We start from the raw sequence: 12,868 nt of genomic DNA, 5'->3' as shown, positions 1-12,868 counted from the left end.
AATATAGACTGATAACCGGGAATGACTGCCCTGTTAGTACGATGGCTTAAATGGAGCATCTCTAGTTATTTTATCTGAATCCTGAGGTAAAAGAAATATAAGCACAGTTTTTCCCAAAATAGTCCACATGCTGTTAATGTGGGACAGATTACGTTGTTGATCCTAGGTTTGATATGAAATCTTCATGTAACCTTAGAGGATGGAATTATATAAACAATTTTGGACGAAAATAAATTTGAAGTTTCAACAAAATTTGAATTCCAGCATAAGTGGTTCAAGTGCATCAAGAGACACATGGATCAAACACATACAATGTGTTGTTAGTGGTAACGTGGAAAATCCCAAAAAATATTTAGGTAAACGATTTTAAGACATGCATGAACGGCACTGGGGGCAGAGAAAGCAAAAAAGAAAACAAGAATTAAAAAAAAAAAATCATTCCTTCAACAGACATAAAATCGCCAACTATCAAAAGATCATAGCCATGTTTTTAAAATACTGATTCGGAATGCAAGAGTGTAGCTTGGCACTGAAGGTTGAAGAGCTGTGCATGAGGCATATACACACATACACATTGGCGTACAACAAATAAAGCATGTAAATGGCAGGAATACTGATAGAAAGCCCATTTGGTCTTTTGATGCGATTTCACTAAAAATCGTATAGAAAGTTATCCGCATGGAGCGGATCTTTTTGTCATCACACTTCAGCGACAACCTGAAGTATCAGTTATCCTCCTCATCGTCGCTGACGAAGCTCCGTCTGTCCTGACTCGTCTCTCTCTCCCTGAGGAAGGTCTGCCTGATCGCCTCCAGCTCGGTCAGCTCAAGACGGACTTTCTCCAGATGAAAGGAGCGGCGGTTCTGAATTTGTCGCATGGGAAAAGGGTTCATGTCCCCAAAGGCGATGCTCATCAGCTTCCTGGAAAAAAGACAGTTCTGTCAGTATGGAATGGTTTTCTATTGTTCTGCAGATTTGACATCCTGTTGTCCCTGTTTTATATATGTGTTTTAGGTTACGATGTGTATTCCTTACCAATATCTCCCAGAGTCATTTTTAAATAACAATTACGACTATTCTGTATACAAATGCAAAACTCACAGACTAGAACACCTGTTTTTTTGTCCATGCAGCAGGAGGATATGATAAGCTATTCCAAGGTTAATTATCTTGCTCCTTATTACTGCATACACATGTCTTCAGAAATATCAAAACAAATTCCAGTTGCTGTACCTTGAATCCAGAATTGTGCCTGTAAAGTATCTAAGATATTTAAAGATGGCTGTGGAGTCCTCCAACTTCAAAAACTCTTCCTCTTTGTACTTGAGGAGAGCGAGGGCAAAGCGAAATATGATCTGTGGAGGAAAAAGGAACAAAGCTGTGATATCCATCTCGTAACTTTCCATGCGTGACCGTATTTATCCCTTAAAGAGGAATGTCTGAACATGCAACCCAGAACAGTCCTTGCCATCTTGTTATGGAAGTAAAAGCTATTTATTTAACAAGTTAACAGCTTAATAAAATGAGGATTCCCACAACAGTCCTCTACATAGGGTCTATATTAATAAAGTGTCTATAATCAAGGATTTTATGTCAACAATGGATCACATGACTAACTGTATGTACTCATGGTGATGAGCCCACAGTGAATTATCACCCAACCCTGCAGTTCCACAGAGCGTTATAGCTTTCACAACTCTGACTGTGTTGTTTTCAGCAGGCAGCTTTTTTCATGAAAAAGCTCCAAAACCTCAGTGGATGCCCGGCAACAAAACATCAGCCAGACTCGCTGGTGAACTGTTAGAAGAAAAACTTATTTACTCTTAATCAAGTACTGTTTCACAGTTATATTATTAATCATACACTGTGTAAAGGCTTGTGGCTTCTCATTTGACCAACTCTCCTGTTAAAACATACATATGCTTTAACAGTGACCTTCTGATAGTCTTGAGACTGTGGATGCCTACATGTCTCTGTGTGAAGAACGTGGTGTTCCTTCTTATCATATGACCATGCCGATGCAAGACAATCTGAAGACGGCATGAGAGCTTCTGTGATTGTGTCATTAATGTATTTAAGAGGTAATTCTCTGCTCATTCATGAAGCAGTCCAGGATACGCAATTGACATATCATGTTGTGATTCTGACTCTGTTCCTTCTTCGAAGAATAAATGTCCTGATCTGATCTGGTTTTTACCTCATGGTGTCGAGTACATTTTTCTAACATGAACATGAGGGAGAATTTAGAAGCTACAAAGATCGATGTTTCTCTCAGGTAATGCTCCATTCAAAAACTAGATTAATTCATTCTAATGCCTCTATGTGTCTGCTAGATATGTCAATTACAAACAAGTTCACAATGATATTTTGAGAAGCTGATTGATCATACAGATTGTCAGCTTGTTTCTGCTTCAAGTGGACAGAAATTAATAGAATTAAGAGATACAGAGGTGGGTGATAATGTTATATAGTGACTTTTTACCATTAGAAATGGGCATTTGATCCATTATTATTAAAACATAATAAATAGTGGAGCTTTAACTTTGTATAGCCTTAGTGGATGGCAGGGTAAAAAAACAAACACAAACACTGGTTGGATAAGGTTAGAGACAGAGTGGGTTAAAATGCCCAACCAACAAACTGGCCTTTTAAGCAACCTGTTTACAGGAAGCTAATTCAACATACCATCTAGGAAAGCAAAAATGAAAGACAACACATTTCTCCTTATTTCATGAATTAGCCTTCTTCAGGGTTCTGTCAGCATGTCAAGACAGATCTGAATTTGAAGTTGTACTTTCTCTTTCGGCTCTCTCACCTTAGGACCTTCGTAAAGAAAGGCGTCCCAGATTTTGAAGAGGATGTCGCTCACCAAACTGTCCACAAACACCACCAGGAACCAGTTGAACGTGATGAGGGAGAAGTCTACCTTGTACTGCTCAAAGTGGACATGAAGCCGAGGGAGCTTTTCACTCATCAGGTCCTTGAACACACGCTGGTCAACCTGCGAAAAGACAACACACATTTACATCCTTCATTGCGTCTTACAGCAGAAGAAAACACAAGGTTTTCCAGCCGAGAGAAAGAAAGCAAACCGTGCTGATTACTGTCACACATTCTTTGTATGATCAGTCATGAGCCGCACAGTCACATGACTATGACATCCCCGACACCCGAGAAACATGTAAACTCTAGTAAGGAACTTTTCCCTCTGCCTTCCAATGCTAGAATATAAGCATATTCACCTGTGAGCCCAGCAGAGTCTTGGTGTAATAGTCTCTCGGCATGAAGACCTCCACAATGGCTATAAGACACCAGAAGGCGTCCTCTTGGTCCAGATAGAGCAAGGCGATAGCTGCCAGCCTGAATAAATCAAATGCAATAACAATGAATAGTTGCACGGCATAGAGAGACAGGGTAGAAGGACATAAACCAGAACCCCTCCTGTACCTGTTGAGTCCCTGACAGTAGCCAATATCAGGATTCCTCCAGGAGAAAGCCATCAGGACGTTCCTGAGCTTCTGTATGCCGCCTGCACTCGGTGAGGAATAGTGCTTGTTGTTGGGCAAAGTACGCAGCAAATCCAGCTCGATCTGCTTTGAGGCCGGGTTGGGCTTGTCCCTTGCAACATTGAGTAAGGTCTCATAGTAGTCAGGTGCCAGGTTGTCACGAAACTTCTTAACATGGAAAGAGACACACCAGCGCCACACCTGGGACCGGTGCTCATGGGGCACTCCGTAACGAAACAGGGCCTTGAGCTCAGGGGAGCGCACCAGGTCTCTGTTCATGGTGCTGGCCAGATAGTTCTCCCACTTCACCCCGACGGACACCTCCTGATCCGTCATGGATAGAGACTTCAGCTCCAGAGCTCTCACCTTCGCAACCAGCCTCTCCTCCTCTTCCTCCTCCTCGGGGACAGTCTTGAAGCCAAACGTGTCATACTCACTGATATCAGAACAAGGAAGAGAGAAAATGTTCAAGGATGTTCAATAACACTTTTAGTGGGACCCACATTTGCTTAATCTGCTACATCACTGAATTTCTAGCAATACATTTTAACGAGCCTCAAAGGACAAGCTCGAGCTTGCCAAGAAGTGAGAGCTTCAATAGCGAACAAAATGCCCATTAGCAGAGCGTGTTTTTCCAGTCCAGAAAAAACGAAAACAGAAACGAAGACTGCATTACATTTGGGCCTATTAAAAGGCAACACCAGTGTTGCGCTCCTACATCCTGCAAGGAATGTGTTTAGAAAACATGTATAAATGTTAAAGTGCTGGAAAATTGTTTAATCTGCTTTACAACAACAATACTATAGTTTGAAAAAAGGTATAGTTCGCACCTGACAATATTTGGTTTAAAGATGAGGTGCTCCGGCTGGTCGGAGCTCTCTGCCTGCAGCGCATCCTCTAATAGTCGGGAGATGACCTCTCGGGCTGGGCTCTGCTCTGAAGATGAACATACGGGGTTCTTCACTTCTTGAAGCAGCACCAGATACTTACTCTCCACCTGACAAAGCTTAGCCTCCAGGGCCGTGTACTGCAGCAAAGACAACAGATAAATTGAATCAGTGTCTTTGCTAATATAACTGACTGCAGCAAGATTATAGTTTATTATTCATTGTTCCTTGGAATTTTTAGGTTTAGAGGGTACCAGCTAAAGGCAATACTGGACTTCCCCTACAAGCTACTCAGACTTCCCGTTTCTATTCTAACAGAATAATGCACAATTAACCAACACACACATACCTTTGCTTCTAAAGTCTTTTCTCTACTCTCTGCGCTTCTGCGTAATACTGTCAGCTCCAGGATCTCTTTGTTCAGGAACTTATTCTGGGATTTGTAGCCTTGAAGACTGTCCTGAAATTGAAGAAACACATGAGCAGTTAATCAGATGAGAAGATAAGTTATATAACCTAAAATGTGTTCTATAGTGCTATACACTCCCAGTTATTATCATCTGCATAATGTCTATCAGCTATATATCTGGTTTAAAAGTGTCCTTCTGTACCTTCAGGATGTCCACCTCGTCCTGATCTTTGTTGGGGGATGGCGAGCCTTCGTTTGGAGTGCCGCTCTGCTCTGAACTCTGCTGCGACAGCTTGATGATGACTTCATCTTTGGCCTGGATGGTCTCCATCAGCATCCCCAGTTGGTCATTTATCTCCCCCACCTTTATCTTCAGGCCCTTTAGCTCTTGCTGCAGACTCTCCTTTTCCAAGGCCAGACGCTCCATGTGACCACACAAGTCCTGGATCTGTCCATTTCTTTCCTGAAGCAGAGCCTCCAACTGGCCGGCCTCTTGCAGGGTTACTTCTGAACCTCGAGTCTGGTCTGAAGCTGCGGATGAATCTGGAGCCGGGGAAGGACGGTGCACTGGCTGCCTATCGCACTGAGAGGTTCTCAGAGTCTGCTGCAAAAGTCTCACCAACTCCTAATTGAGTAAAGAGCATTTTCACACATTGCATTATTAAAGATAATGCCTTAAAATGTAGTCGCCTGGTTCACAGTAAAAATCAGTTTATTGTTGGTCCGTGTGGGGAAAAAGTAACTATTTTCAAGAACAGGGGCATATTCTTTATGTTGAGATTATACTTGCATAACTGCTGGCCATATTTATGCACTGAATTATAAATTACATAATTTAAATTTACACTTAACACTAATTATTAGTAGTAATGAATTATATCATATAACATTAATTTATTTTTTACAACTAATAACAATAGATTAGTTTACAATATGTAAGAAACTAAAAAGTACTAACACAAGGAAGAAAATGTCAAAACAAAAAAAATGGAGCACAGCCAACATTGTTTCTTTCACAAACAATTGCCATTGTATTTAAACACGCAACAGTATGTGGGGACTTTGCAACATTACTAAGAAATTCAGTCGAGGCAAAACATTACCTGGAGGCCATACAACAATAGTAGTAACAATACAATGTCAGTGATTTCACTTGAGCAGAACAATGTCAGCTGTGTCTGAATATTTCCAACAACACTGTAGTGGAGTCAGATTCTCAGAGTTACTGGGTTAATTATTGTTCAAGTTTGAGCTGGCAGTAAACCACTTTGCAGGGGAGGCACACACTCATACATTATATATTCATCTGGTGAGTGTTGCAGCCATTGGGATCAACCGGCTGGTCTCAAAACACTAAAACCAGAACAGCTAGTGGGAAAGAACGACGCAGCTGCGATTGTTGTGAGTAGAACAGCCGTTTCCTCGTTCCCCTTAAGCGTGACCAATCATTTGCTGTCTTCCTGTATTAGTGACCACACCAAACCAAAGTCAGAAACCACAATCTCAGGCTTGTGCTGAACTGAAAGATGAGAGTAAAAGCAGCATGGTATTACCCCTAATGTGGATAATTAACACATTAAATCAATCCTGGAGATTTACAGTTGCATGTGAAAACCAATTAAAACTATTCATTTTTGTAAACACCATTGGTAAGATGAATAACAGAGTGAATGACAAGAGAGCTTTCAGGCACCAACTGATGACAACATTTTGTACAAAATCTATATAATTGCAACCACTTCCCCATACTCTTTCCAGAGACAACTCAACCCCTGAATGTCATTTTGTCATGAAATCCATATACATGTATGACATTCTTGCTTTAAATGCAACTACCTTTGGTGAGATAATGAGAGTGAGATAACTGTACCTTCTGACTGGCCAGCTCTTCTCGAAGTTTGGCCTGCTCGTGCTGCATGCGGCTCAGTTCTTCCTGCTGGCTCTGGAGGCGAAGCTGCATTTCCAATGGTTTGTTGCCGTTAAACTCCACTGGGGAGCTCTCGGCACTGCGCGTCTCAGCGGTGCGCCCAAACCGCCCAGACCCCATCATGTCTCGAAGCAAAGGCTTCTTAGGACGCGCGGAGTTGCGCACAAAGTCGAAAGTAAACGCTGACCCAAAGGAATCTGAGAGAGAAGAGATAAAGACGTAATTCAAAGTGAATCAGGGGGACGGAGCCGGCAGAAACATTTTTGAAAAATGCATTGTTTGTCCATTTGTCATAGTATTGCGCAAATGAGTGGAGCAATAACAGACAATTCTTCCAAGGAGAATGGAATGAGTATACGTATTAAACCCTGTCCAGAAAGAGAATAAGGCAGCGTGGAGTGAACGTACGTCTGTGTGTGTCTGAATGATGTTTGTGTTCAGGGAACTCCTTGTTTGGAGCATCCACCAGCTCCCACTCCTCTGCGTTGCTGTTGCTGTTGGTATAAAACACACTGCGTCTGCTCTCCCCTCCTCGGCCCGGACGCAGATAAGACATGGAGTTCCTGTCAGAACAGAAACCAGATGAGAGGGCGAGTAAGATCATGGAGTTTCAGTATGAATGCTTTTCAAATCCTCAGGGATCAAGGGCAAACTACAGGGAACTTTGATGCCTCTGCTACTTTGTAAATGGTAACATAAGCACAAACGGCCTTTGTTGAGGTCTTTATAGTTTGCACACATTGGCTCACAGAACTGCGGCTGTATACAAGTAAACGGCAACACACTGAACAGCTTGAAGTGTCCAGGTGACACTCGATGGGAGAGCATAACTTACAAATAAAGTGTCTGTATACATTGAAATGTAAAATAACATAAATGGAAGGCATTCTTGAATGCAAGATGAACAGGGGTCATGTCCACCATAAGAGAGACCCGTACTGGCTCGTGTTTTTCACACTTCTTAATGTGATATCACTGCAACCACATGACCGCTTGTGTGCAGCTGAATGCAGTTCTTGCCTTCCTCACACCACTTATACACTGAGCATGTTCCAGTCTCGTATTTCAGTCATTAGCCTCATGGCCATGCGACGGGGAAGACAAACTTTTTATTTTAATGAAAGCATTTGTCAACAGCAGCTTCACAACGGACTCACTCTGGCTTTATGAGCATAGCTGAGACCCATCGCATCTTTTAACATCACATTTCTGCTGTGATCATGAGTTAGAACTGCAGAAACTCTTATTAAACTCTGCATTTCATAATATGAGAAGCTCGATCATCATAAAAAGGCAAAACAAACTGGTGAAGACACATGCTTTAAGGCGCAGGCAGCTCAAATGCTCCAATATTCCTGTGCACCTCGCTTTCCATCACAGATACAAAGCAAATTCCAAAACACGTTGCATTTCCGCATTTCAGTGTTCTGCATCACTTGAATATATGTGCTGTATGGCCCTAAAGGGGAACGGTCGATGGCTGCATGCTAGAGTAACCAGTGAACTATGGATGTAACCATTTCCTCTCATTGAGTCAACCTATGTTACTCAAAACAGCTCTATTGGGGCATATAGCAGACAAACTTGTTGTACCGGTTTGGCAGGAACTACAATACACTTCCTTTTTTTGTAAACTGTGGGTACAATATCATCCTACAGAAAGCTTTCGTTCAGCCTTACCTGAGTTCTGTACCGAAGTTTTTGAGGGAGAAGTTGAGGGGGTTCGCACCAGAAGGCCCTCTGGCTGACTGGATACCCACCATTCCCCCGCCATCTGTTTCCGTCTCCATGGCAAAGTCGCTGCGGACCTTCTCCATGCTGTCACTTAGCTTCTCAAAGATAGGTGCATCTGAAATAAAACATATAAAGACAATGAAAACAGCTCAATAATACTATTGCATTACTCAGATCGCCACTGCTGTTTTGCAGGACCACAGCTATATTTAAATTGTTTCTTCAGGAAATGTGATCATCTTGAGCCTTGGTGCTTTCCAGAGTGAAGTATGATATTTACAGCAGAGTGGATGTCCGTGATTTCAAGAGCAGCCAAACAATACACTATGTAGCCTTTTTGAGCCAATAGGGCTAAATATAAAGTTTCCTCTTTGTATGAAATCTGCTTGGAAAGTGTGGGAACATTTTCTAAAGGGTCAAACAGCTCCACAGCTTTCACATCCAAGAGGGAAGCCAGTTGTAACCACATAGGTGTTGTTACACTACAATTTAAGTATAACAATGATGAGACTCCTTTTGCTCTGGTAAAATCTTTGACAAAGAAAAACAAACCCTGTCGTCATCCTCTCTGCACCTAAACCCCAAACTGTGCCAGCTTTAATTAATACAGCAATTAGTTGAACATGTCACAGCATGGTTTGTTGTACCTAAACCTTTATACTCAGTAGCTACGACCATGTCATCTTGCATCTTGGTTATACTGTGAAGAGAAGCTTAGGCATGTTAATCTCTTTCACTGGCCATGCAAAAAGACATGAAATATTGAATGTCCTCTCAACAGCTAGAGGGAGAATTCCAGTTCAAGAGACATTAATGATTTCACATGTATTTCCTACTCCTAAACATTTCCTCACAGTTTGCAAGCGTTCAAGGACTTCGACAAAAAACAACACACTGTGTTAAAAAGTATTTAAAAAAATGTGATTACTTTTAAGCACATTTGTATTCTATTTAGTTACATTCAGGAACAGCTAGTTTTTTGTAGGAATGTTAATTGGCCTTGTATGGGCCTGAGCAATGTCGATAAAATCAAGTATTACAATTTGTTTGACTACCTCTTGAGGCATTCACAGTTCATTTCACTAGACCGGTCAGAACAACTTAAAGAATTAGTGTCACTTAAATGAAAGCAGCCTTGAAGACCAGGAAAACCAAAACTATGTCACTCAACTCTCAAAGACCATATGTGGTCTGAGATCATAATACTAACCGTTGTAGTGACGGGTCAAACATTTTTATTTCTTATTTATCTCAGTCGTAAAGTCTCTAATTAGCTTGAAATGCTTCAATGTGACTAACCCTATTGACTTTATAAGGGTCAAGGGTCAACACCTAGAATGTGAATAGTTTACAAAGGAATCGTAACCAAGAAATAAGAAAGATAAATACTTAGTGAACTATGTACAGCCTCTTTTTCCATAAAACTAAACTGTGGTGCACACACATTTGCTTAGATCGCCATTACACTGAATGCTGGGACTAATAGTATTATTAGTATTAATAATATATTTTTCTGTATAAATATACTGTATCGTCTTCTTTATATCGCAAATGTTGCTGAGCTGCATTTATTCCTTTAAACATGTTACAGTGGCAGTTTTTGTTCTTGAAATGCATTTGAATAAATCACACCCCAGATAAAGTATACGTGAACGATTATCCCATTTGTTCATTACTCATTTAATCAATGCTCGACAAAACCACTCCTTCATGCTCGTTCTGCAGGAACTCGGGAACCTGGCAACAAAATAACTCGACTTGTGTTTGTAGCACTTGTGTAAATATTAATCCATCAGCTACAGGTGTTTACTTTCAGCTGGTGCCTGGAAGTGATGAAACTGGTGTCCATACACACCGTATATGTACGTGTGTGTGTGTGTGTGTGTGTGTCTGCCTACCATTGTCTTTGCCTACGAGGCCCGTGGGAGCGTAGGCCAGGGTCGGGGAGCTCCAACTGTCTCTCTGACCGGAGCCTCGTGTGTTGCTGTACTCCCAACGTTTCTGCTGTAACTGCTGGAGCCAGTAATGCATCACCTGCCTGCTGGGGGCCTAGAGAGCAAGAGAGAGAGAGAGAGACACACACACACACACACACACGCACACACACACACACACACACACACACACGTTTACTCAGAAGTAAAACAGTCCAGTCAAATACATATTGAAGAGAAGTTAAAAGGCAAGTCACACACACCAATAACACATGGAAAAGCACCTTGGCCAGGAAAATAATAACAGCTGTTGAAATAAATAAAGCACAGGAAACCGCCCAAGAGCACTTTAGATAGCAGGTTATTTAGGATCGGTCATGTGAATGAGCACAGACGCTGGTTTCAGTCTCAGTTCCAGCCTTGGGTCGTGCAAGCTGTTTGGTATTAGCCATTCCTACCATCTGCTGACACTGCCCCAGACTTCAGTGAGAGCAGGGACACCTGTCTGCTGGCTGAAACCAGTCACCGTCATGTGACAGCAAAGAAGACACCATCACATGAGATGAGCTTTGGGGGCAGATGAGCTCACGTGCACGTCAGACTGAGCCTAAAATTATCTCTACAAGTAAATAGTGGACTGACAGTGTGTGTGTGGGTCATTCAGCTGAGTAATGTGCTGATTATGCTCTTATCTGGAAAACACGTGTCTCCCAATTGATTTTTTTTAAAGCCAGCTTTTCTCAGAAAGTTTTTAAATCACAACCGTGTCAGCAGAACTCTTTGCATGTCAAACTAAAATTTAGAGCTGAGAATAAAACAAGTTATAATGGGTGTGTCTGCGTTTCCACAGCGAGAAAGGAAGTGACAAATGACAGCAAATGAGTGCAAAAACATGCTGAAAAGTTGTCTACCTTCAGGAGGAACTCCTGCCCGGTCGTGCGGACCTCAAACTGACCCTCTTCCCCCTCCACGTCGTAACTGAAGCACGCGTCGCCGATCTCGATGTGCCCGAGCGGCAGGGCGTCTTGGGGAGTCTTGAAGTAATACAAGTAGCATTTCCTCGGATCGTACACGAACCACCTCGGCTTGTACCCCCTCAGTAGCCCCTTGCCGGACAGTTTGTTCAAGTATCCGCACAACTTGGAGGGCTGCTCCTTCGCTCCCTCGACCTCGGCCACATCCACGGACCTGGTGGCCACGATCCGAGAAGCTGTGCACGGGTTTGCCTCGCTGCCATCCTCCTCTTCGTGCATCTTTCCTCGAAGTGTGTTCGTGCAGCGCAGCGGATGCCCACTACTGTTTCCATCCGCATGACTGGCTGCCTCTATGCGAGGGCAGCATGGGAGATGTAGTTTGTTTCAATGGTGACGCGAGTGCGACGCGCGTGCGACTCGCGTGAGTGCATGAGGCGGCAGCACCGCTGGATGGCGGTGTTACACCAGATGTGCAACCTGAGATACTCCAGCTGCTTCAAAGGTCAAACAAAAAAAAGATAGTTTCTGTTTTGTTGTTGATTTACAGACATATTTGACATATTTGGTCATAATAAAATATTGAAATCCCCCACAATTGGAAATATAAAATACAAACACTTAAAATTGTCAGGGGGACATGACCCCAGGTTATGTGCCATTGGGCCTCCTGTCACACATTGTGCATTTCACTTTGTGTAGCATATGTTGCCAAGATGGAAGCTTCAGTAGAAAAGTCCATTCAAAATGTTTAGTAAAAGTACTGAAATATTAGCAACAAAACGTACCTAGAGTGTTTATAGTTAACGTGCATGTGAGGCAGAATAGATCCTGTCACTGTTACATTATTTTAATATTCTATTGTTATTGATGTGTTAATAGATACAGTTTTCTTTAATATTGTAGGCTAATTTTAAAAGCTCCATGTACTGTTGGAGTGGTTTAATTTATACAATGTGTCACATTTAATAAACTCCTTGTATGTTTTGTATGTAAAATGTCTCTCAAATATAGTGGAATACATGTATAAAGTGAAATAATTCAAGTGAAGTACTTCAAAACAACAATATGATATATGTGCACTATGTGACTACAATAGAAACTAAAATAATAGCTAATAAGCAAAGTAACTTTACAACCAAGGATAACTGCAGTGAGGTGAAAAGGCCGAGTTGTTCGGATGCATAATCTCAATGTCCTGGTTAGATTTTGGCTTGGGATCTTGTTTTGCATATCCCATTGCCTTCTTTCTCTCCCCATGTTTTCTGTATTTACTTCTACTATCAATAAAGGGGGTGGTGGGACATAAAAAACCTTTGACATTTCATCCAGATTATGAAGTAAATTAAAAGGGGATGCATTGAAATACAATATACTTTTATTATAGTATGTAAAATTAAATTAGTTATTTATCTTTCACTCTTTCTTGGAACTACAGTGTATTGATCAATAAATCAATCTAGTCCACAGCAGTTCACCAAAGTAAAATCTGTGATGTTG

At 41.8% G+C, this 12,868-nt stretch overlaps 1 protein-coding gene across 1 annotated transcript; it reads right to left on the bottom strand.

Moving 5' to 3' along the window:
• Window positions 1-725: 725 nt before the first annotated feature.
• tbc1d2b (TBC1 domain family, member 2B) lies at window positions 726-11,650 on the bottom strand (the record flags this gene model as incomplete). Its single annotated transcript, XM_079223188.1, has 13 exons — window positions 726-921; window positions 1,234-1,355; window positions 2,816-3,001; window positions 3,243-3,360; window positions 3,448-3,942; window positions 4,337-4,533; window positions 4,743-4,853; window positions 5,005-5,427; window positions 6,673-6,926; window positions 7,138-7,292; window positions 8,410-8,578; window positions 10,362-10,512; window positions 11,309-11,650. The coding sequence occupies 13 exons, from the start codon at window positions 11,648-11,650 to the stop codon at window positions 726-728; spliced, it is 2,919 nt and encodes a 972-aa protein (XP_079079314.1).
• Between the last annotated feature and the right edge of the window lie 1,218 nt (window positions 11,651-12,868).

Source organism: Taurulus bubalis (genome assembly GCF_910589615.1).
Source record: "Taurulus bubalis genome assembly, chromosome: 9".
Lineage (NCBI taxonomy): Eukaryota > Metazoa > Chordata > Actinopteri > Perciformes > Cottidae > Taurulus > Taurulus bubalis.
The sequence above is the reverse complement of the archived record's forward strand: the minus strand, read 5'-3'. Positions and strand labels throughout refer to the sequence as shown.